The sequence below is a fragment of the Rhinopithecus bieti genome, unplaced genomic scaffold (assembly GCF_001698545.2).
Source record: "Rhinopithecus bieti isolate Rb0 unplaced genomic scaffold, ASM169854v2 scaffold_3521, whole genome shotgun sequence".
Lineage (NCBI taxonomy): Eukaryota > Metazoa > Chordata > Mammalia > Primates > Cercopithecidae > Rhinopithecus > Rhinopithecus bieti.
In genome coordinates, this window is record NW_016804218.1 from 289032 (window position 1) to 315907 (window position 26876).

The window sequence follows — 26876 nt, forward strand, 5'->3', positions numbered from 1 at the left end:
TAGGGGTGTATGGTTTTATTTTTTTAAAAATGTATATGCTCAAAAACAGTTTACTTGGAAATTTTCACTAGAAGAAATAAAAAACACGAAAGAACACCAGCATAAATACACAATGCATACTTTAATTGTGGTTATATTAAATGTATCTTAATGTAATACTGCTGTAACATGGTATCATCTCATTGTTAAAAAATTAAAAAAGAAAGAATATAGGGAAGTGAAACTAAAAAACTACAGAATCCTGGATTCTATGGCAGATGGAGTACCCTTATTTAAGCTAGAAAAGGAGCCCTGTAAGACCGAAAGAGACAAGCAATCTAAAACCAGCATGTTAAACCAACTGTGAGTTTTTAAAAATGCCGTTAAAATGAATCTAAGAATGCCTTTTAACACAGCTCACACTTTAATGAACACCAGAGAATTCACAGCAAGACTGTAAAGCTAGGAATGTAATGTTATTGTGGGGTTTTAGCCATGACCCTCACCTCACTCTACTATATGAAAAAGAAAAAAGAAAAGTCTTTAGTCATGATTTGCACCTTAATCAGCATCAATTATTCTCAGCAGCCCAAAACCCTATAAATGTAGCAGAGCACACAGGTCTTTAAGTATGAAAGTCTAGTTAACATAAAAAAAATTCATATTGGGAAACAGCCATACAAATTTAAGGACTGTGAAAAGTCTTTTAACAGAGTTTTGGTAACCACGAGAGAATTCAAACTGAAGAGAAACCCCAAGTGTAAAAAAACGCAACAAGGCCTTTAGGTATCACTCAACCATTAGCAAAATCCACAGTGGAGAGAAACCTTTTATGTGTAGCTGAAATGATAAAGTCTTAAGTAGTGACCCATTCCTTAATTCAGTATCAGAACTTCTATATGAATGTGCTGAATATGCAAGGTATATAACCAAAGGAGGGAAATTTGAAGACATGAATGCTGAAGCAGTAGACAGTTCCCAACAACCCCGAAATATAATGGCATCCCACCCCTCTCCCTATCACACTAGCCCCCTTACCCTAATTTTTCTTCTTGATGGTACTCATCACTTGACCCTCTCTATACATTTATTTCTTAAAATGTTTTGTCTAACTTCCTCCACTAGAATACAAGCTCTGAAACAGCAGGGGGTTTTAAAAAGCTATATTCTCAGTGTCTAGGATAAAATCTGGCATATGGTAGGCATACAATAGTTGAGGGAATTTAATGTAGTACTTTCCTCATGTGGGGCATTTAGTACCTTGAGGTTACTTCATTCTAAGTGAATGATTTAGCAGGCTTTAACATATATAGAAAATGTGTTCATTATTTTATAATATGCCAGAGTAAAAAGCATTTTAACTGCTATGGTCTACAAATTATTCTCCAACTGTGTGGGGGATGGAAAGTTGTATAAAAAGCACCCAGTACTACCCTCATAATTGTACCAACCAGTTAGACAAAATGGCCTACAAGGGTCATGAAGGTAAAATGGAAGTTTCCAACTTCTTAAGAGAAAGTTCTCTTTCCTCAGGTTCAGAATCTAAATCTTTACTCCTCTCAGGATGACATATATCCCTATATGCTTTGTCAGCCACTGGTATAGAGGGCATGGCAGTTTGGAATCCAATAGCAACAACCTTTTTGTGCAAAGTTTGGCATTTAGAATCATGCCTCATTAATTCAAAAACATTACTAAGGGCCTACCATGCATTAAGCACTATGTATACAGGTAAATTTTTAAAATATGGAGCTTACCAACAACAAAGAAAATAATTACAAAGCAGTGTGATCAGTGTGATAACACTGGAGGGGAAGAGTAAAGGACAAGAACAAAGGAACATCTAATTTGACTGAAAAGGGCTTTAAAAAGCCTATGAAAACAGAATCACTGAAGCTGAATCCTAAGAGGTAGGTAGGTATTCACTTGGTCACAAAGAAGGATGTAGAAGTAATGATGTGTGCAAGGCTACTGAGGTTGAAAACACAAAGCACATTTGGGGAAGCACTGGAAGTACTTGCAATGGATCAGGATGCTCTAAAAAGAGGGATAGTCTGTGGTTCTAAAACCATATTAAAAATAATTTAAATCTTTATACTTAGAAAGCACAAAGGTATTTTCATAATAAAACTTGCTAAAATGTTAAGTTAAACAAAAATCTTAGCTGTGTAAGGATAAGCAAGGGGGCTGGGGCAGGAATTGAGAGATTCCCTTTGCCACAAAGGCTCTATATCAGAATTTGTATGTTTACCAAAAGCACCCTGGATTTTAACTGTTTGAGCAACACTGGACTAGAACATGATTACACAGGATGACTACAGAGACATGGCTGGGAAGGTAGCCATTCTGTGTTGCCCTGATCTGTGGAAAATCCCAAAAAGAGAAAACTTACAAAGCAGAAAGGATTTTATATAAAAGATGAGGACTTGATGTTTGGACACACTGAGTTTAAAATTACTGTGGGATGTCTAATGAAGACATTTGATAGGTAGTTAGAAACAAGGTTTAGAGAGCAAGAGAGAAGACAGGATACAAGTTACAGGTTTGAGACTCAGTCTGATATTACAGGTGGTAAAAGAAGCCATAGTTATGAATGACACTGTATAAAATATGTAAAGTAAAAAAAAGAGAGAGAGAAAATCTAGTGACGATCAACACCTAAAAGGTAAGCAGAAAGTGAGACAACACTTTGTGGGGAAATGACGGAGACAGCAGAGATGAAACCAACGTGTAGCACAGAGTAGCTTTTGATAGGAAGCAGGCAACCTCTTTTCCTCTAAAACAGGGGAAAATGAGTAAAGTTGGAAAATACAAGTTGACCTCTTCATAGTCCCAATTTTCTGTTCAATAGGAGGAAGAGTCACATGCTAGGGGAGGGGCAGAGGGCCTAAGGAAAGTAATGAAGTTTGGCTCAGCCACAGCGGGAAATGGGAGAGAGGCCACCCTAGTAACAAACATAAGGTTTACATTGAGGGCTTTTCTAAGGCTGAAGCGAGATACTTGTACTGATTTTACTTTGAAGGACTACCCTTCACAAAGAACTCAGCATCCCAGAAAAGGTAGATAATAAATAGGATTAATCTGAGGTTGGGGGCTTGCTGAAGGATTAGACTAAAAGACCAGGGGAAGAAGAATAACTGGTGAGATTAGTTCATATAGTGTCCCATAAAGCTGAGGGTAGATAGGGAAGAAAGCCTGAAAGTGGCTGATAGTTTAGGAGGAAGGGGAATAGTCAAGAAATGGGGGTAAGAAGGAACTGAAGAATGTGGAACGAACATAAAGGAGAGAAAAGTCGATAAAATAAGGAAGTGAAAAAACTGAAAAGAGGGCACTTATCAGTTACTGAAATTTTACCAGAAAGAGAAATTCAAGATGGTGACATTCAAAGTGTGGCTACAGGAGTAAGCTGCTGGAATGTGATAAAGTCACTGGGCAGAAGTCCAAGATATCAGCAAGGTATCAGAAAGATCATCCAAAGATGACAACAGGAGTTGAGGTAGACAGAAAGACCATGAGCAAGATATCAAGTTAGGCTCTCTGGCCTTTAACACTCACCCCTATTATTAAAGGTAGAAAACATTAAAATTTCATTACGGTATGAAAAGATGTGCTATAAAAGCATATGAACTAATGGTAGACTAACCTAACTTGATTTTTATCTTCATTACTCACTTGAAAAGCCATGCATTTTCTTTTAAACAAAATAGAAAAATAATTTTTAAATTTTTATAAAATGCCTAAAGGATAGTAGAAATTTTAAATACAATTAGTCAATACATGGCAAAATAATTAAACCACAGTTGATTCCCCTTTCTGAGATCTTTCATTATTTACCTTACGAAATGGAATACTGAATTAGTCATAATCTTTCATTTTGCCTACATTTATATCTATAGTATGTATTCAAAGCAGTGAGATAACTTTAATTTCTGATTCATGGCAAATTTCAAGGTAGGGAGATTATACAAAATAATCTAAAGATGACAAAATGGTAAACTTGTGTTACATATACCACAATTAAAAAAATCTAAAGTAACAGAAAAAATATTTGTAAAGCTAAATTGGGTTACTACTCATTATTAGTGACATAACATCTGTATTTTAAAGTGAGTTTGAAAAACAAACTCTTTTAGAAATTAAAGAATCATCCCTTCATAGGTTTAAGAATATATAATGAAAAAGATGGTGACGGTGTTTAAAGAAGGGTACCCAAGTTGGATATCTTTATGCAGTGTAATGTTCTCATATTCAGTATCAACATGTCTTCTCTTTTGGAACTCTCTTTTCCATTTCATGGGTTTTGTTGTTTTTCTATTTGAAAAGGACTAGATGAACTTTCTAGTTACAGCGATGATGAAAGAAGTTTAAAATTTGTTTTGCATTCGTTGTATTCCATTCTTGTTCTTTCAGGGGTCCTTCACACACAGATACATACTTTTTCAAGATCTTTTCTCCTACTTCTCGGAAATCCAAGGGTTCCTTGTGTGTAGTGCAGCCTGCTCCAGAAACATTAGTATCCACTTCATGATTTTCTGGTTGCTGATCAGCACAATACTTCGATCCCCAGTAACACATTTCTCCACTGTACATCATAGCCAGCAGATGAATGTCACTAAATATTCCTGGGAAAGTCATTTAGGTCGACAGATTAGAATTAAAAGCTTAAAAAGAAACCCTAGTTATTAACTAAACTTGAATTAAAGTTCCTTTTGTCATTAAGCTTTTCTATTCTCACTTTAACAGTAACACAAAAGCAAAATATGACTAATACAATCTTCATTTAATAAGCATGTTTATATCTATTTTACTGATAAAGGAGGCCCATTACAAAAGAGAAACAGAGTACCAGAGAATTTTTTTTAGAGAATCATTTAGGTAAGTGATTTTGACCTTTTTGGGGTCCACTCTAGAACTTCTTCAAGAATCTAAGGAAGAGAACTTCTCCCAGAATATACACCCCAAATTCTGCAGTCAATTTCAGAGTACTTATAAACTCCCTGAATTCCATCCATGGACACACCCTTTATTTTGGGGTATGCTCTAGGATGATTCATATAGCTAAAGTCAGGTATCCTAAACATCCTATATTTCTCTAAAAGTCTAAGAAATTATCATGCATAATCATGCCTGAGAGTCCATACAATTATTAAAGGTGTTATTTCCAAGATGCTTTGTATTACCAGAAAAAAAGAGAATATGCTGCAGAATTTTCATCAAAAGTTGAACTCTTTCTTCTTATGGGTAGTTTTTCCAGTAGGCAATTATATAATTAAACATTTATGGTGCATAAAGTGTATTAATTTGGCAGAAAGACAAATAAACCTAGAATGAAAAAGATCTGGGTATAAATTACTGGCTTTGTGTCTTTGGGCAAGTCACCAAAGCTCTTTGAATCTCAGGTTTTAAATCTGAAAAATAAGGAGTTTGTATCCCCTACTTAATTCATGGAATTTTCCTAAAGAACATATGAAATAAAAATGTAACTTCTTAAAAGCCATTAAAGAAAAAAATAAATGACGTATTCTAATGTGCTTCTGTGATTAGAAAAGATTACTTCAAATAAATGAGCATCATAATGTCTGTTGTTCACCTAATATGAGTGACCATGATGGCATTGGATATGAAAAATTCAACTTTCAAAATGGTGGTAGTTTCTGTTTTGAATCTATTGCAAGCTTTCTAAAGTATCAAAATTTGTTCCTGCAGTATTCACATTCACTTCACCTCAATTTCTGCTTATAAAGAGTAGCAAGAGAAACAACAGGCTCAGCAGAATAGCTGAATGAATGGTGATATGGTTTGGCTCTGTGTCCCCATCCAAATCTCATCTTGAATTGTACCCTCATAATTCCCATGTGTTGTGGGAGGGACCCAGTGGGAGATAACTGAATCATGGGGGTGGTTTCCCCCATACTGTCCTTGTGGTAGTGAATAAATCTCAAGAGATCTAATAGTTTCATAAGGGGTTTCAGCTTTCATTTCTCTCTCCTTCTCTCTTGTCACCGCCATGTAAGAAGTGCCTTTTGCTTTCCGCCATGATTATAAGGCCTCCCAGCAACGTGGAACTGTGAGTCCATTAAACCTATTTTTTTCTTCCCAGTCTTGGGTATGTCTTTATCGGCAACATGAAAATGGACTAATACAAATGGCTATACAATAAATAGTGGTTCTCAAACTTTTGCCTTCAGAACTCATTCCTTCTTTCTAACTGTATGTTTGTACCCATTAACCCAACCTCTCTTCATCACCTCCCTCCCACTCATACAACCTTTTGTGATACCAGCTCTGATGTGTAAGGGGGAGAGGGTCCTCAGTGGTATTAAGGGTGTAAACAAAGGGTGTAAAAGTTGGACAGTTTTTTTATTTACCCTCATGTGATTCCAGGTTTATTCTGACAAGGCAATTTTTATAACACTTTCAACTGATAAGGCCATGTCCAAAGATTAAAATTCTCTGGCCCCACTTCACAGAACAATGAGGCTCAGAGGTGAGACACAAGGGCTTACTGAATAAAATTTAATGATATACAGATAATGTCTAAACAATAATATGATTATCTTACCTTAGAAAAGTAACAAAACCATACACAATTTTGAGTTTTATCTAAAATTAGGTAAATTATCACCAAGATCTAGCCACAGAAAATTTGATGTCTCATATAGAACTTTTCTCCCTAAATATTAAGAATTATTCAGAATTGTATTTTATATCGACTAACAAAAAATAATTTGAGCCTCTCCAAAAGGGACTTAGGAGTAATTCAGCCTATGAAAGGTAGGTTTCCTGGCTTCTAATCTAATCATGTTCAGATAGATACATTTGGGCAAAGCAACCTTTTTTTCTTTTTTCTCAGACAGGGTCTCACTCTGTTACCCAGGCTAGAGTGCAGCTGTGCAATCAGGGCTCACTGCAGCCTCAAACTCCTGGGCTCAACTGATTCTCCCACCTCAGCCTGCCATGTAGCTGGAACTACAGTCACGCGCCACCACGCCTGGATTTTTTTTTTTTTTTTTTTTTTTTTTTTTTTTTTTTAGTTTTGTAGAGATGATGGATGATGTCTCACTATGTCTTGAACTCCTGGCTTTTCTCTAGTGATCATCCTGCCTTGGACTCCTAAAGGAGGCAAACTTACATTTTTTTGTTTTGTTTTTGTTTTTGTTTTTTGAGACAGAGTCTCACTCTATCCCCCAGGCTGGTATGCAGTGGCGAGATCTCGGTTCACTGCAACCTCCGTCTCCCGGGTTCAAGCGCAAACTTCTTTAGATGAGGACAAAAAGCCAGCACCATAAGAGGACTTAGGACAATATGTAGCAAAACTGCTGTGGTGCTTATACTGTTTCTTTTTGTCTGGAAAATGCTACCCTATCTGACCCTTTTAATTCCCTTGTTGAAGAAGAAACTGAAACAAGGAGCTAGTAAATTCAAAGTATGACAAAGAGATGTCACCAATATTACCTGCTTCCTGAAGAAAAAATTCCAGGCTATGAGAGTGTCTTACTATAGAAATGGGAGAATTAGGAAAGCAGGTGATTTGTGCCACTCCCTTTGGTTCTAAATGAGCTTTACTGCCTACCTCCACCTTTTTCTTTTAAAGTGTCCCACATTAAGAATTCAATTTAATCAGTCCATGTGTGTGAATAGAAATTTTTAACAAGGCATTTTCAATGCCTTTAATTGGTTCCTAGTTATCTGAAATAACTAATAACTAGTATATACTTGCCATAAATACATCAAATACCCCATGTTTGTCAAAATGTCATGCTCACTGAGAGAGCTTTTTGTATTCACAATAAGTTGTTTTAGAATGAAATATTTGTCTAAATGAGCAGAAAGTAATAATTTTTGGACATCATGTCACTTAAATCACCATTTTTTTTCTATGAAATGCTTTCAAATAGAACAATCCTGGAGAGGCTAACAAAGAAACAGGAAGAATTAAAACATACTTAAAATACTAGAATATTTCCAAAGAGGTATTCTAATTATTCTTCATATTTCATTTTTTTCCCATCAAAACTTCAGATGAAGTAAAAAAAAGTTTACACATGTGATCTAATGTTACTTGCAGCTATTTGACCTTGACCAATTCATTTGGGTTTACCTGGACCTCAGTTCTTCCATTTATAAGAAGATGGTAAAAGTAAATGGTTCTTCTCTTCCCACACACGTCTAAAATCCAGATGATGCTCTATATTCAGTTCCTTGAATTTTCAAGTACACAGATGCTTGTGGCAGAAATTTATAGTTGCCAACCAGTACTCATTCTCCCCAATACCCCTTTCTTAGTAAACAACCTTAATTTTATTCGGGATGGCAATGTATCAGGTTAAGGACTATACTTTCCAGGTTTCCTTACAGCTAAGTAAAGTCATCTGATTAAATTCTGGCCAGTGAAATGGAGGTTGTAAGAAACTTCTGAGAAGGACGGTCTAACGGAACATACTTGGCTGAAATTCCCTTTTGCCATGCCTGTAGCCTGAAACACAGGTGAGACTGAAGGAGCTCCAGGAACATCTTGGGATACTGAGAATAAAAGCAATGTCCTAAACAGAGATGCATGCTGCACAGTCTGGAAAGTATTATATTCTAAATAAAGTGCCTCCTCATGAAGAGAGAGTCTTGTTTTAAAGATGAACAGAGGAAAAAGGTAAGAACATGATGAGATGGAGCCACTGTACCAGCTCTGGACCTTTCCTGTGTGAAAGATCACTAAATATCTACCTTGTTTAAAAGTTACTTCCAGTTAGTTACAAGTAGCCAAATCTAGTTCTGATAAAATGCTGACTGAGGCTTGACATAGTTTGGCTTTGTGTCCCCACCCAAATCTCATCTTGAATTATAATCCCCAGGTGTTGAGGGAGGAAGCTGGTGGGAGGGGACTGGATCATGGACGTGGTTTCCCTCATGCTATTCTCATGATAGTGAGTGAATTCTCATGAGATCTGATGGTTTTATAAATAATAGCTTTTCTTGCACTCACACATGCTCTGTCTCACCTGCCACCATTTAAGACGTGCCTGCTTCCCCTTCCACTATGATTGTAAGTTTCCTGACACCTTCCCAGCCATGTGGAACTGAAAGTCAATTAAACCTCTTTTGTTTATAAATTACCCAGTCTCAGGTAGTATCTTTATAACAGTGTGAAAACAAACTAATTACACGGCTGTGTGAGGATGCAAAATGAGCAGAAGGAATACAATACATAACTTCCAAAATTGCTTAACACAAGGGATTAGAAGTATTTTTCTGTATTACATCAAAAGACTTTATCTTTGAATTTTGTATAAGCCCTTTTATTACTTATTACTTTTTTGTCTATAATCTACTTTGACATTTATTTAAATCAAAGTGAAATCTAATAAACTTCCTAAAATCTTAAGAAGCTTTAAATCACTTAGAAAATTTAATGAGAGATCACATTACCTGCACTCAGTAATTTAGCTGTGTCTAGGTCTTGGAAAGAAACTCCTTCATTTAACTGGATAGGACATCGATAATTTAGCATCTGTAGCAAGTAACTGATTCCATCAAGAAGGTACTAAATAAAAGTCAGAGCCAAAGAATTGAAAGTATTATCTGCAGAGATATATAAACTTCAAATATTAATATTTTCCATTCTTTACTCAAGAGAAAATTGGTTAATATATAGACATAGCTTACAGCTATTCTATTTCAATGGTATAAAGACCCACTATCCCAAGACTCTGCTAATATAAATATACCCCTTGAAATGCTCTAGTAGTAAGAAAGAGTACTAAAAAAAAAAAGAACGCATTAACCAGAAACACATTTCAGTAATATATTTGTTAAAGATGTTATCAGAGGAAGAAAAGAATAAAGATAATAAAGATGTGCTCAACAACAATGTATTAAAAGCACGTATGTACTTATAATTTAGAAATATTATGATCAAACTTTTATATCTGCAAGTGTGGTCTCCCATTTCCAAGCCCACCTAAATTGTGTGTACATTTAACCCAAGTTAGAATCCTTAGTGATACAATACCAAGACTCATATTTTGGATTTAATGATTCAGTCATAATGGTCAAGTGAATCAGAGGGCCACAATTTTCTAGAAGCAGGGTCATATGAGTTCCTTAGAAGTGATCTGCTGACAGGCTCACAAGTATTTCTTTCAGGACAAAATTTGTTTAAAAGTTTAGAAATTAATATAGTTTATCTTATATTTAAAATAATACAAATCCTTAAAAAAAAGAACTTCACAGATTACAAAGTGCTTTCACATGTTATCTGATTTAGTCTTCACAACAAGCCCAATTTATTTATGATTACCCAGCTAGTAAATAAAAGACATAGAATACAAACCAAAGACCCTTTGATCCACTACTCTTAGTAGTACAACAAAGACAGCTTTCTGAAACCTATAAATGTCAACAATGAAAAATGTATAGGGAATGTCTTCTTACCTTTTTAAGCAAACTGGATTTTCTTAAGAGCCACTCTCTTCTTTTGGTAAGAGAATGACAATACATATACAGCAGGGCTCCTCGTCTCCAAGACAGACATTCCAGTAGCTCATCCCCAAGCAAATTGCAGTGCTGAAACACACACAAAAGACATAGCTAAAAGGGAAATTGGATGTCTGTAAAAGTTGAAGTTAAATTTCAAAAACTCAGCAATTGAAAACATTCTCACATCACAAAACGTGCCCTTTGTTTAGCTACTTACACAGGGAAGCCTTAGTTTCAATCAATTATAAATATGCAAGCCTATCAATACATGAAAATTAAAATAACTACTTCAATTCACAAGTAGTTTTACAAAATAATTTAAAAAACATTTTACTAGCAAATTCCCCTAACAGGTTTGCAACATAAGCAGTCATTTTATTAAAAGGTAACTTTTCACAAATACATTACTTGAAGTGAGATCATATCTATTTCTACTACCACTCGAATAAAATAATGAAAATTTACACCCAAAATAATAATTTACACCCAAAATAATTCTAATAAATCAAAATTTTTAAAGCGGTTTGTCATTTAAATTTGGGGATAATGTTTCCACAGCCTCCCCTGATATAAAAACAGAGAAAAAAAATATCTAGGTAGATAGTCAGCAGGCAGTTAAAGATGAGAAATTATTTGCTTGAAAGAGTATCCAGGACTAGAGATAAAAAATAATAGGATTATCCAAATAGAGATGACAGTACAAAGCCTGTGAAAAGATTGTCAAGCAAAGACAGAACAGAGACTATCAGTGGTGAAGGAGACATCCTTGGCTAGTACCTGTGCTTCTAGAATGGAAGGCAGGACAGTTGCTAGCAAGAGAAGACATTTCAGACATGAAGAAGTGGAAAAGGAGCAGGTAGGGTCTCAGAGGGAGGGGGTGATCAATGTTAAGAAGGGGAGCAAATGTTCGAGAGACTAAGGACTATAAGGACAACAGATGTAGTAATTAGATTAACAGTGACCTTCAAGAAAACAGCATCTGCAAAAGTAAACGGGGTGGATATGGGAATATCTATGTTAAAAAAAATGAGTAGGCACTGCTATTACAATTCTATTATGCAAATATTCTGAAATACATTTAGTAAAATATGATACTTTTGTTGCAACATTGGTCTGAAGCGTTAAGCTCTTTTATCTCCCTCTTCCAATCTTAACTTAAGAAACAAAGATACAATCAAGAAGAAAAAAAATATAGACTCCAAAGAGCAGGACAGTACCAGCAATATTCCATCATAATTAACAGGAATGTAAACCTTACTTTTGGATGCATATTATTTTCCTTGACTAAAATTTCTGGTTCTGAAAGAAAACTGATCAGCTCTTTTACTTTCTGTGAAGAAGAGTCTTCAGGAAAATCTTCATCTACTAGCTTGTTCTCTTCAAAATATGTCATGTCCAAAATAGCCTAAAAAAAATAAAAAGAAAGGTATCTATCACATTTAAAATTTGGTCAGCAATTGTTAAAATTGAAAACAAAAACAATTCTTAACAGTTTAACCTTGCACATATAGGTGCTTTACACACATTTAAATCTTCTAGCTCAATATGTAAATTTGAGAAGTAGGCAAAATGTCTTAGATGTAAATATAATTTGAGAAAGATTTTAAAGAAAAACTTCATAGTATTTTACTTTAAAAGTACTGAATAATGGAAATCTTTCTTCCCTCAAAAAAAAAAAAACCAGAGCTTTAATTTACAGGAATTTAATTATATAGAATTATGAAAATGTAATTATTATATTCTGCTATTTATATAATCCCTGAAAATTTCCTAAATGCCTGCTGTATCAAGTTAAGATCACTACTTCTAGTTTTGAACCTTCAGAGGATTTATTTGTTTTCCCAAATACAGAGCTAGTATTAGGGGCATATGTGTCCTGCCACCCAATAGAGTAAACATACCATCAACATATGCAACTCAAACACTAAGCCCCCAGTATTCCTAAATATTAGAGATGCTGTTAAAGCATATAAAACTCCTCAATCCTTTTTCCTTTCTCAATCCATTGAACTAAGACTAAGGAAACTGGGTTCTAGTGTCATTTCTACCACTAATCACTTAACTAACCAAAGACAAGTCAGTTTTATCTTTTTTGAGCTTCAGCTTCTTAATTGACTAAATGATAAATTGGACTAAGATACCTTTCAAAGTTCCTTGTTGGAGTATAAAATTAATTAACATATGTAAAGTACTAGAAATGTTACCTAGCACCTAGTTAGTGCTTTTACTTTCTGTGAACCTGAGCAGTAAGTGTTATTGTGTGAAAGGCCTAAGCCAGTAAGGAGAGATCATCATATATGATTTCATCATCATATGAAAGGTGATCTGTTGATTCAGAACCATAAATAGGTTTTAAGAGGATCTGGAAAACTGAAATCTGTATCTCTAGGTCTTTTGCCTTATTCTAGTAACTAAGTTAAATGTTTGGAACACTCTCATTTGAAAAAAATGAGATGACATACAACATATGCAGACAAGCAGAGTTTTCTGAAAGGAAAGAAAGCCAAGCAAAATACCTGCCAAACTTAAACAGTTCTCTGTGGTTTATGAGTAGCTGTTAGGCTTACTCAGCCATGGTGTTTGAAGGCAGAAGCTATCTTTAGAAACTTCGTAACAGGAAGAACAGCACGAGGCATTTAAATGCTATAAATGGGCACTCTGGAAGCCTAAGTTTACTGTACTTTCTGTAACCACTTCAGCTTTATTATCCCTTAGCAATCCAAAAAGGGCACATGAAAACACTCTATCAACTACAAAGTGCTATATAAATGTTAGTTACTACAATAAAATTACATTTCTTGATGTTAGCATGCCTCAGCAGTGTTTCAGAAAACCAAGAAAAAAAGGCATTGTCCACACAGCAGCCTGATTTGGAAAGGAAAGTTAAAAAACAAGTCGGTGAACAGAAAAATCGCCTGGATATGCATGACACTAGCAGGGAGAATAATATTGAGAATCCTAGGGAAGGTAAATTTCAGGGGGAAAAAAAAAGTCGGGGCCCTTATATCACCCCCTGCTCCCTCTGAAACTTTCAAGAGATTGGACATTGCACACACTAGTGTCCTGTTCAATTATCTCTAAAGGAAAACAATTCTATTATCTGTAAGATTTTTTTCCTGACTTTTCTAATTAACACATCTAATAAATCTTACTTCTTTTCATACTGCCTCAAAGTTTCAAGTTTTTGTGTTTTATTCATAGTTTTTTGAACAAAATTAAACACTTGAAATATGGAATAAACTGATTTCATTTTACCTAAAATTGGAGTCAATCATCTAAATAAACAACCTGCCCTCATAAAATGCCAGAGTCCACATCTCTTTCAGTACCTGTGTGTAAAGTTCTAGAAGATTTGATGGATTTGAACATTCTTTCTCTTCTCCACACAGGAGTTTCAATTTTTCTAATGCTGCAGAGGCCCGAATTAAAAGTGATCTATAAGAAATAAAACATGAGGATTACATCACATAGTTTCAGAGTGTTATTTAAACAAAAAACAAATTATGTATGAAGATGAAATGATGAAATGACAAGATGAAATAATATTATGGCATATGGAGAAACAGCATTATAGTAATAATATCTATGCTGACCATGGCTCATAATATCTAAAATATGAAATATCTCATAATGCCTAATCCTAATTAAGTAAATTTATCATGAAAATGTATTCTAGAAAGCAAAATACTGAAAACTTTCTAGAGTCAATCTTGCCATTTCTCAAATGCAGTCTGTATTCTCATTATGCTTCTTTTATGATGATAATGCACTCAAAATAGTTAAATTTAAAACTTACTAGAATATACAAATAATACATATAAATCTACAGAAAGGGCTTCCACTGAAAACTTATAATTTCATAAAAGTAGTTGCAAATGTTATGCAAAAAACCATGATTGACAAAATCGAATTCTTTATAAAATGCCAGCATTATGAGCAGTTATAATTTTATAATTGTTTATATCTACTACGATTAAAATTATATAATACATCTATGTATTTAATTCCTTTAAAAACTTAGAAACAAATTACCTCATTTTCTCAAAACTTGGAAGAAAAGGAACTAAACACTTCTAATAAGTCTTCTAATCACAACTCACCCTCCCTCCACCTTCACCATCTCCTGATTTTTTTTTTCCCTTTCTCTAATGTCATAATCCCTTTGTTGCTTCTATGATTTCACCTTTTCTTATGTGTCCACTCCAAGGTACTATCCACCCTTCTGCAGCACTTCATGTAGTCACATTTAGATACACCCACTATCAAGACACTAAACTCCCTGAGTTTGCCTTTCTGTGCTTCCCTTCTGAAACATACTCTGATATTCTAAAATATATCCCTTTCTTCTTCACAGGCCAATGAACAGATAGTGTTGCACTTGGTGTAGGCCTACCTGATCTAGCCTCAGGAGTTACACGGACAGATAAGCTGTTCATTGTTGCAGCAAAAGCACCATCAGGTTATGTCTGTTGGCAATCATGTGACTGCTGCCTTTAGTCTTCTCAGGTAAAGCCTGAGACTGGATTTTGATTGCTGTAAGATCCACTTTCACTTTAGTTGAAATCTGCTTCTTAGCACTGTCTTCCCACCTCTCATTAGCCCAGAAGTGACATCCACACAACGTAGAAAAAGAGCCTACTATAAACTGAAATTATATGGAACATGACACTCCTTAGGCGCTTCTTTAGAGAGTGTGTTGATATGTTTTTTAACTTGCAGGATTATTTTCAATGTAAAGATTTGCATCGAACTCATTAAACCATTGCTGAAAGAGTATGCCACATAAACTGATGACATAATTACTGTGGCAGGGGTGTGGTGGTGGCATAGCTCACATTTTGGAAAAGCCCATAAAATGTAGTTTTACTAGAACTATTTAGTCAAAGTAATGACTGGTAAAGCAAAAGATGAAACTGATTCTTATATAATCTCTGGAAAAACTCCCTTATGATATACTTCCATAGAGTAAAGAGATTGTGCTTGTACAATGAGAAATAAATTAACAAAAATTGGCTAGAAATTAAAAAATGCATTATTAGATGAAATAATATCTGGCTGTATCTCATCTAATTTGAAGAAGACAATGGAAATTATCAAACCCCTATACCCTAGTATAAATACATAGTCGTTACATTAAAGAACAAATTTTGAATGTATTTATTCTTGTTGCATGGAAAAATGTCAAATTCAATTCAAGTACATGAAATTTTGTTTTAATTACAGTTCATAAATCTTGTAATATTTTTAAGATTGAACTGATTTCCATGCTGACCATGGCTCATAATATGAACCAGTAACATTGTCATTTTATTTTAGCAAATTTTCAGAAGTATAAAGCCTCCAAACAAGAATTCCATATATAGCACATGACTTTTATTTCCAGCTCTCATTCATTCCAGATTAAAGAACTCTTCCAAGGGAAATGAGAATGGCTTTTGGTTCAGTGATAAGTGAATAAAAAACACTCTTTGGTCTCTTTGGACTGGTTCAAGTGAATCTGGGAATTAGAGGTAACTTAGATACACTTTCAAGTTAATAGCTCCTACTACCCAAGAATTATTCATGTGAATCCACAGACCAAAATATAAGTCCGCTTCAGGATGGTCTGTAGTAGGTCTTTAAAGAACACACTCCTGGCCGGGCACAGTGGCTCACACCTGTAATCCCACCACTTTGGGAAGCCAAGGCGGGTGGAATGCTTGAGCCCAGGAGTTCAGGACCAACCTGGGCAACATGATGAACCCCGTTTCTACAAAATATATCAAAGTTAGCCGGGCGTGATGGTGTGCGCCTGTAGTCCCACTGCTAGAGGGGCTCCAGCCTGGGCGACAGAATGAGACTCTGTCTCTAAAAACAAAACAAAACAAAACACTCCTGAGAAAAGATAATCCGGCAAAAAATATTCACTGAAACTAAGGCATTTCATCATAGACCCTATTTAATAAGAAATTCACCAACTATTCAATAGCTTAAGAAAATGTTCCACCACTGTTTTCCTATGAGTCCAATGGTATCAGTCAGTCCACAAGAATTTTAAAAACTATCTGTAGTAATAGCTCAAACTCGAAAAGGAATAATGTAGAACCTAAAGGCAGGTGAGACGTAATGAAGAGAATTGGACTTAAATTCAGAAGGTTGAGGTAATTCCCTAGCCCAGTTTTTCCTAAAAGCTTACACCTTTCCAAAACAACTATGCCAATACTTAACAGAGCCCTTGTTAGAACTGGCATGATGTATTAGGCAGAACAGTCTACACACTAATGTAAAGCTCTTCTACAGAATGTTTAGAATCCAAAACGTAAGATGCAAATTTACAACGCAGCAATGAAAAAGTGGAACTGTTATACCTGCCTTTTTATCTTTACAGGATGCAAACGACCATTACCAATTTGAGTGTTATCATTCACCTTAGCCATTTATTTAAACTTCTGTATTTTATTTAGATTCTGCCCTTTTCCCAATCGCTACCGAGACAGTTTACATCAGCATGGATCTGGACAGATTTTCCATGAATTCTGAAAAATGCAGTTTCCGAAGACAACGCCTTGGCAATCAATGTGAGTTCTGGGGAGTGGGCAATCGATGGAGCAGCGAGGATCAGAAGCAACAGACCTCGGGTGGCTACTTGCGGCCTGGGACCCAAAGGAACACAGGCCTCAGCCTCCAGCCCTCATACCCATCGAGCGCCAGTACCTTAGCGCCGTCTGCCCCGCCCGCCTCCCGCTCCTCCGCTCCCTCACCATCTTCACCGGCAGCTTCGCTAAGTTGCTGTATGTGGGCCTGAGCCAGGTCCCCGAGCTCTTCCACTCGTCTCACCACACTATAGAATGCGGCCGCCATGGCCACAATCTGCGGGCGCGCCCCAGCCACGTGACCGTGTTGCCCGCAATCACCTGATCCTCCAGCACGGGCGGGGCGTAGGGCGGAACTCTTGGGGTTGGTGGGAGGAGACATCAGCTCCGGAAGAGGGCTGGCCCAGGCCGGCAAAGGTCGTTCCGGGTCATTTTTCCTGGACTTTCCTTCCCTCCCATAATCCTGAGCAGCAAGGAGACTAGGGGCGGGTGTGACGTTGAGGCACGCCTCTCTCTCGCCCCCTCCTGTAAGCCAATAGGGAGCCAGCCGTGCCCCTCGACTGACCCAATGGGAAGTCGGCTCTCTCCTCCTGCCTCCTGGAAGACAGCTTGGTGACGTGAGGGGGGGCAGGATGCGGACTGTCGTCCGCATTCCCGCTTCCCTATCCGGCATGGGAACCACAGTCTGGAGGGCGGACGCGAGGGTCTGGAAAGAGGGCTGTCACTTTTGGCCTTGTAGTAAGGAGGTTGTTAAAATAAAGTGATTATAATCTCCTGGTCCGAAGCGGAAACCCCACCGGCCCCCTGTGTAACACATCCAAGTCTCCAGGAGTTTGTAGTACATCTGGATCGGGAGCTCCAAACACTACTGGAGTTGCCAGTCTACGTGGTTGAATATTGCTTTTCTAAATCTTATATTTAGCAGTCGAATTTATCTCTGACCTCCCTTGGAGTTCACATTTAAAGTTTTTCAGACATCTTGCGTCCAGTGGTACTGAATTCTGCAGCCACAAAACTATTTTCATTGTCGATCTCAAGCCCTTCCCTTAAGGCGCTAATTGTGCATAAGTTCATCCTCTCAACTGGGAGTTTCAAAACACTCAGTGAGCAAGTCTAACTTCACTTTGCATTCCGTGACTACTTTCTTGCCTCTGGTCAAACAAATCGTTAACTCTGTGGATTCATTTTTCAGTTTAACACACTGTATCTTGAAAAATCTCCATCCTACCATTTCTTATGGAAGGTAGTTTTTTATATAATAGAAAATACTAAAATGGGGGGGAGTGTATTGTGATTTATAAGTGATTGACCACAATGACTTTCTAACTGATCTTTGTAATATCAGTTTCTTCTGTCGATTCACCCTAAATATAGAGGGCAGGCATCACGTGTTTTGTGTCCTTGGTCCTCATACAGTGCCTGGCACATATGCACTCTTGTCAACAAGCTAGATGGCAAGGAGATATGATGTGGTCTCTGGGAGAAGACAATTATTCAATAGTTAGGGAATTGTAGGTGAGGAAAAAAAGAATCTAAGTATAAACAAGAAGTTGAGAGAAGGTTTTCTCAGTAAGGGGTGGAGAAGGTGGTAGTTGAGGAGGGGCAGGTGCTGGAAGGTAGGGTGGAGAATTAGCATATCTATACACAAAGGGGGAAAAATAGGGAGAAATTCAAAATGAAAGTAGGGAGCTAGTAATGGATAGAGAAAAGAGCAGAAGGTTACACCTGATGCCTTCTGGATCTTCTACAAGATGTAGAACTAAATGAAGGCTTCGGAAGTTTTTACTAAACTTTTCAAAAAATAATTTTCAAAAAATAATTAACCTTTGATCAGGAATTTTCAGTCTCCTAGAAAATGTGTAATTTACCATTCTTAAACTACTTAAAAGAATTATCTTGGCCGGTCGCGGTGGCTCACACCTGTAATCCCAGCACTTTGGGAGGCCGAGGTGCGCGGATCGCGAGGTCAGAAGATCGAGACCATCCTGGCTAACCCGGTGAAACCTCGTCCCTACTAAAAATAAAAAAAATTAGGTGGGCGTGGTGGCGGGCGCCTGTAGTCCCAGCTACTCAGGAGGCTGAGGTAGGAGAATGGCATGAACCCGGGAGGTGGAGCTTGCAACGAGCTGAGATCCTGCGCACTCCAGCCTGAGCGACCAAGCGAGATTCCGTCTCAGAAAAAAAAAAAAAAAAAAAAAAAAATTACCTGGACATGTGGTCAATAGACAAAGGCACAGCTGAAATATTTTGACTGGACCTACAGATTATCTCTGCAGAAGTGTTTTATTCTCACGTCCACTGTTTTTCTCAGGTTTTCATAAAAGATATCTTAGGGTCTATGTAATCAGTTCATCCACTTTCTAGCCATGAGATTTGGGTCTCAGCGATCTTGCTCATGATTTCGAAGTGATCTTGGATCGCCATTTGAATCAAGAGTTCCTTTTAAAATAAATTAATTTAGAGTCAAATATTCAAAAAGTTTTTTCATTACAACCACAGCTTTATCTGTTCCCTCTCCATAAATGTGGCTATTAAAAACATTTTAGGCCAGGTATAATGGCTCATGCCTGTAATCCCAGCACTTTGGGAGGCCTAGGCAGGTCAGGGTTTCGGAAGCAGCCAGGACAACATGGTGAAACCCCTTCTCTACTAAAAATACAAAACAAAATTAGCTGGGGATGGTGGCACATGACTGTAGTGACAGCTGCCCAGTAGGCTGAGGTAGGAGAATTGCTTGAACCCAGGAGGTGGCGGTTTCAGTGAACCGAGATCGTGCCACTGCACTCCTGTCTGGATGACAGAGAGAGACTCTGTCCCAAAACATAAATAAATAAAAATAAAAAATAAAAACATTTTAGTGGAGTGTGTTTCCAATACTTCGAAGTCTTTTTCTTGTTTTCCTTTATGTTCTCTTTCCCAAGTTAATGCCGTGGTCCAATATAGAAACTTCATATTTGTTAATGCATTTTATTTAGTTCAAAGTGCACATAAACTGTAAAATACTGAAGCAAAACAAAATCACCCTTACCCCCATAACTTCTTCCTTGCTATCTTTGCTCAATCTCTTCAGACTCTGCTACATTTCTTCTGGCTCTATCAGGCTGAGCCAGTCTTGTGTGGTTAAACTGAGACTATCAAGGAGCATGGAGTTCTGAAGTTAAGACTCTCTCAAATTTACCACACTCCTAATAAAGTCTTTCTCTCTAGCTATGAGTGTGATTCTAATTTTTAGGCCTCTATGGTAAACACCAAGCTTTGTTACAAAAATGGTACAAAAGGAGACACAAACAAATATGAATATATTTGCAAAAATCCTAATTAGAATATACTCAATTTAAAAAATGGGTAATACCCAAAATCATAAACACTCACTCTCATACACTGTTGTTAGGAATATACTTTTATACAAACTACTGAAGGATGACCTGGCATTATGTATTAAAGCCTTTAAAAATAACTGATCCGGCCGGGCGCGGTGGCTCAAGCCTGTAATCCCAGCACTTTGGGAGGCCGAGACGGGCGGATCACGAGGTCAGGAGATCGAGACCATCCTGGCTAACACGGTGAAACCCCGTCTCTACTAAAAAAATACAAAAAACTAGCCGGGCGAGGTGGCGGGCGCCCATAGTCCCAGCTACTCGCGAGGCTGAGGCAGGAGAATGGCGTAAACCCGGGAGGCGGAGCTTGCAGTGAGCTGAGATCTGGCCACTGCACTCCAGCCTGGGCGACAGAGCGAGACTCTGTCTCAAAAAATAATAATAATAAAAAATAACTGATCCAGTAATTTATCCTAAGACAACAACTGGAGAAGTGTGTAAAGCTCAATAAAACAAGGAGGTTCAGCACAATTTTGTTCATAATTGTGAACATTTGGAAATAACACAGATATCTGTCATAGGAGATTGATTCAGTAAGTTTTGACATATTTATGCAGCAGGATATACTGTAGGCATTAAAAATGATGTTTTATCTCCATATCTACTGACAGATTAAGATGATCATAATTTCTTATTAAATAAAAATAAGTATAACGCTACGTAGAGTAGTGCTTTCGTTTTGCTTTTATTTTGTTTTGTTGAGACAGGCTCTCACTCTGTCACCCAAGATGGAGTGCACTGGCGTGATCTTGGCTCTGCCTCCCAGGTTCAAGTGATCCCGCCACCTCAGCTCCTGAGTTGTTGGGACTACAGGTCCATGCCACAATGCCCAGCTAATTTTTGTATTTTTTTGTAGAGATGGGGTTTCGACATGTTGCCCAGGCTGGTCTTGAACTCCTGAGCTCAAGAAATCCACATGCCTTAGCCTCCCAAAGTGTTGGGATTACAGGTGTGAGTGACGGTGCTGGCCAAGCGTCAGTTTTAATCTGGGTTTATGAATCCAAAATTTGAGAGAATACTAATTATGAATAATAAACTCATACTACGGGTGCACATATGGGTAACTTTTAATTTTTTTAATTTTCTTTTATTTTTTATAAATGCTACAATGAGCATAAGTTAAAGTAGAACTTTTCTCCCTTCCCCCATGTTTCCATATGGAGAGACCACCATGAGAGTAATTGTAGTGGTTGAATGGTGGCCTCCAAAAAGATATGTCCGTGTCCTAAACCTCAGAACCTGTGGATGTGGTCTTTTATAGGAAAAGGGTCTTTGCAGATGGAACTAATTTAATTATCTTGAAATAAGATCATCCTGGATTATCTAGGTAAGTCCTAAATCCAATGGCAAATATCTTTAGAGAAGACAGAAGAGAAGACACAGATATAAGATGGAGGCAACGATTAGAGTGATGCACTAAGGAATACCACGGATTGATGACAGCCACTGGCAGCTAGGGGAGGGGAATGAAAGGATACTCCCTAGAGCCACACTCAGTCAGATGATCTATTTCTTCCTTGGGGAAAATGAGAAAGAGAATGTGGTGAGGCCAACAGAGTTAGTTTCTTGTGGCTGCTGTAAGAAAAAAAAAACACAAACCATGTTTCTTAAAAACAACAGAAATTTATTTGCTCACAGCTCTGGCAGTAAGAAATCTGAAATCAAAGTGGCAGCTAAGTCAAAGGAATATTTGAAGAAATAATGGCACAAATGGTTTCCTAGATATGACACCAAGGGAGAAAAAAAAGCAGCAACAAAAGAAAACATGGATGTATTAAACTCACTAAAAATTAAGAACTTCAGTGCTTCAAAGGACACTATCAAGAAAGTAAAATGACAACTTGCAGAATGGGAGAAAATATTTGCAAAACATATATATGGCAAGAGACTAGTATCCAGAATATGCAAGGAATTCTTACAATGAAATAGTAGAAATATTAATAATCCATTTAAAAAGATGCAAAGGATTTGAATAAGTAGTTATCCACAGAAAAAAAATTAAAATAGCCAATTTGCACATGGAACGATGTTTAACATCATTAGGCATTAGGGAAATGCAAATCAAAACCACAGTGAGGTACAACTTGACATGCAGCAATTCCACTTGACATGCAGCAATTCCGTTCCTAGCTATATACTGAAGAGATATTCAAATATATATCCACACAAAAATTTTTACACAAATGTTCATAGCAGTATTATTCATAATAGCCAAATGCTGGAAACAACCTCAGTGTCAGTGAATTGAGAAGCAAAATGTGGTATAACCATAGAATAAAATATTTTTCTGTTATACAAATGAAGTACTGATACATGCTAGAATCTAAATATTAAATACATTATGGTATGTGAAAAAACCATACACAAGAGACCATGTCATATGATTCCGTTTATATTAGATGCCCATGATATGTAGATTCCATAGAGATAGACAGTAGATTAATGCTTGCTCAGAGTTAAGGTAGATGGGGTGTATGAAGATGACAGCTAATGGACATAGGGTTTTTTTTGGGGGGGGTTAAGATATTCTGAAACTGTAGTGATGTCGGATGCCTTATGAGGGTGTGAAAATTAAAAAATAATAAAAAAATAAAATTGTGGTGATTGTTGCAATGTATGTGAATATCCTAAAAACCATTGAAATGTATACATTAAATGAATGAGTTATATGGTATGTGAATATCTCAATAAAACTGTTAAAAAATGTGTCCTATACTGAGCATCGGAAGTATAATCCATAGCAATTCCTATGCACAAATTCAAAGGTTGTAGCTCCAATATAACTGTATGTAATTCCTAAAATAATCCAGTTGTCAATAGTGGAATAGCCATGCCTAAATGCCAACTCATTTAAGATTCATTACTCTGAAACTAATTTGTCAAGCACAGAACAGGCATATATTTTAGATGGATATCTAGTAATTTTTTAAATTTTAATTAAAAAAATTAAAAGTCACCCTTATGTACACCCATAGTATGAGTTCACATCTAGTCAAATGCAGTATATCCCAGTTTTTAATTGTTTAAAAAACTAGGATATACTGCATTTGATTAGATGGGAATCTACTGGCAGCAAGGAAAAAAAATTAAACTGAAAAAGTTGAGAGGGGACACATTATAGAGCCGATATGATGCCATGATAAAGAGTTTGTACTCAACCTCTAGAATGATCAATTGAGTGAGATTCTCAATAAATCTGCAACTAGAAAAAAAAAAAAAAGAGTTTGTACTCTCAGCTGTAGACAGTGGAGAGACTGGAATGGTTTTCAGTAGGATAATGACAAGGTTAGATTTCTGAAAGATACACTGGTGGTAAGGAAGATGAACGTGTAGGTTTAAATCTAGAGAGAGGGAGACCAGTGGGGAGGCTTTTAAAGTAATCCAGGAGAGAGAGGATGATGGCCTAAACAAGGATAGTATCAGCATAGGAGGGGAAGAGGGACATGATAAAATAAATATTATTAAGAGGTAAAATCAGTAAGAATTGGTCATTAATTTAGCACAAAGTTAAAGCCCAAGATCACTGCTTTGTGCCTATTAACAAGAAAAATCCATCACCTACCTTCTAAATTCTTAATCTGTTGAGGTCAAAGTTCTCTCCATTCCATTGTACAATGTTGATTATATTAACTTTGGAGATTTAAAGACAGCATTAATGTAGTTTGACCATGCACAACATTTATAAAGTTTAGTTTGTATCTTCAATTAATTGATAAAAATAAGCAGGTCATATAATACAAAATCAGAGAACTGCATAAATTAAATACACTTTCTTGTATTCAAGCTAGAAAATTTCGTCCTTTTACTTTATTGGCCTTAATAATATAATTGTCTCTGGCTTAAAACAATTTATGAATGGGCATGGTGGCTCATGCCTGTAATCCCAGCATTTTGGCCAGATGAGGTGAGACAATTGCTTGAGCCCTAGAGTTCTAGACCAGCCTGGGCAACATAGCAAGAATTTGTGAAAACAGAAAATTAAAAAATTAGCCTGTGTGGTGGCACATACCTTTAGTTCCAGATACTTGGGAAGCTAACGTGGTAGAATTGCTTGATCCCAGAAGTTTGAGGCTGCAGTGAGCTAAGATGGTACCACTGCATCTTAACCTACACACACGGTGAGACCTTGTCTCAAAAACAACAACAACAAAACACAACTTATGCCCAGGTTAAATCCTTTGAAGTCTGTCAATTCTAAGCATATTTCTTAGCCCTACAGTCTTCATACAATGGAAACTTTACAATCTCCAATCTGCTTTTATGCCATCATCTCCTTACTATCCTGAACTCCCTCTCCCAAGATTCTTTCCAACAACCACCCTCCTCTCACCTTTCACTCTATTGCCTGGAACTTTTGCTCAACATTAAAAGATACCTTCATATTTTCAAAATTAGATGGAAATTTGGTCCAGCAAACACCTATTAATCCATGCTTCATCTGCTATGAGGTCAAGCTCCCTGACTATACTTCTGGATCCCGTGCTCATATCCAGTAAAGCCAGTGAATCTAGGGTTAAATTATTTATCTTCACCCTAAATCCTGCCATAATCCTAAGAGAGTCCAATGTCCTTGTAACCAGCAAGCCATGCTGTGGATCTCAGAAATCTTAAACTCTAAAGCCCAATCTGTGACTGCGTCTTGTCTCATGATCTCATACCATAAGGGATCTTTCATCTAGAAAACCTTTTGGCAACATTTTCTCCCAATCTTTTTAACTCCCTCTGGCCTCTCTTCCCTTTTTTTGTAGCTTGAGTCACATGATTGATCACTTAAGCCAAAGCCCTCAGTTCCTTATCTTTTCAGCACTCTCAGTTCCCTATCCTTTTAACCTATAAAATCCAACAAATCTTCAATCAATGTTTCTTTGCCCTGCCATTCAGGTGGTGAACTCTGCAGCACAACAGGCTCATTTACACACAGACTGCTGCCACTATAAATTGAACTAGATCATTCATGCTCTCTGACAGTTCTCTTACTTATCCCTAGTCAGTTTCCCCTGGCGCATTCCCCTCAGATAGTAAACTCCTTGAGGGCAGAGTGAATACCTCATGTACGGTTGCATCTCTTGCAGATACCACTGACTTGCCTATAGTGAACACTTAAATATTTGTCAAAGTACTAAATATTAATGAGTTAACTCATTAACATTTATACTAAATGAGTGAGTACACCTTAAAAATTTTCAAATCTCTCCAATTTCTTGTCCCTGAATTTTTCTCTGGCTCCTTTCCATTCTCTATGTAAGTCTCAAAATCCAAACACTACAGAAGTACAGTCTACACTGTCTCCTGTCTCTGATTATTATGGATAATATTCCCATCTCAGTATCTTTAACTTAGTAACATTTGCAAAGCTCCTTTCATCATGCAAAGTAACATTCAAAGGTCTCAAGGATTAGGATCTGGATATCTTAGGGACTATAGTTTAACCTATATACTCCAGAAAAATAAAGCACTACCAGCAATTTTTAATGGCTTGATTAAATCACCTTATTCTTCTTGTATAAAGACATTAGCATGGTGGTCACAGCCAGAGCCTGAATCCTCTGCATGGACACTCTGGTGCGGATCAATGAATTCTTGATAAGCAGACGGTGCCTTTCCAGAGATTGGAGTGAGATAGCTATAGGTCTTGTAGAGGGCATCAAAGGTGGCTTTGGTGAAGTTGCCTAGCGTGGTAGTGCAATCCTGTGGCTAAAACAAAGTAGTTGAGGATGCCAGCCATTATTAGCAGCTTCATTGGTGGCAGGGGTGAGGAGTACCAGCAGAGAGCGACAGCTGCCTATCACCTTTCAAGGGACAATGTGGGGTTTGCCAATCTTGTTCCTCCAGTAGCTTCACTGCATGGGGACTTACAGAGAGCTTGGCCAGGATGACGGCCTTATTGATGGCAGTGGCTACTTCCTCGGAGCACTTCACACCCAGATGACATGTTGCTTATAGTCCAAGATGGTGAAAAATTCATTGTTCCTGGTCAGCTGGACAGCATGAATCTGCTTTTGCAAGGGTATAATCTTTAAAACCTTGACTTTGAGGAATATTCCCAGGAAAAAGTAGATGATCTCAGATTACTGAATGGGTAGGGAAAACAGAAAGATTTCCTTTGCGGACTTGATCCATGTGACACAGCTTGGTGATAGGAAGCCATCTCTTGTCTTTAGTTCCTTCACAAACTCTGAACTTGGACCAAATGCTGCCACAGAAACCTCCGTGGAAGCCAAGACTTCTCTTTCCAGGACACCCAGGTGCAGGGGGGCCCTCTGGCAGCACTAGGAACATCTATCATTTGATATTTTCTCCAAGAAGCCCAATATTTAAATTGTAGCCCAATGAGCCCTAGGCTGGACTTCTAACCTATAGAACTAATAGGATAACAAATCTGTGTTGTTTTAAGCTATTAAAGGTGTAGTAGTATGTCGCTGAAGCAACAGAAAACTAACATACCCATTTCCTCAGTTGACTTTTGAATTTTGAA

At 37.2% G+C, this 26876-nt stretch overlaps 1 protein-coding gene across 1 annotated transcript; it reads right to left on the bottom strand.

Annotated features, from left to right (window-relative positions):
- On the bottom strand, positions 1-17434 carry RIMOC1 (RAB7A interacting MON1-CCZ1 complex subunit 1). Its single transcript, XM_017867296.1, has 7 exons — positions 17193-17434; positions 14216-14221; positions 13782-13882; positions 11711-11857; positions 10408-10539; positions 9403-9517; positions 1-4601 (listed from the first exon to the last, which is right to left on the bottom strand). Exons 1-7 carry the CDS (start codon positions 17404-17406, stop codon positions 4318-4320), a joined length of 999 nt encoding a protein of 332 aa, XP_017722785.1. The 5' UTR covers positions 17407-17434; the 3' UTR covers positions 1-4317.
- Between the last annotated feature and the right edge of the window lie 9442 nt (positions 17435-26876).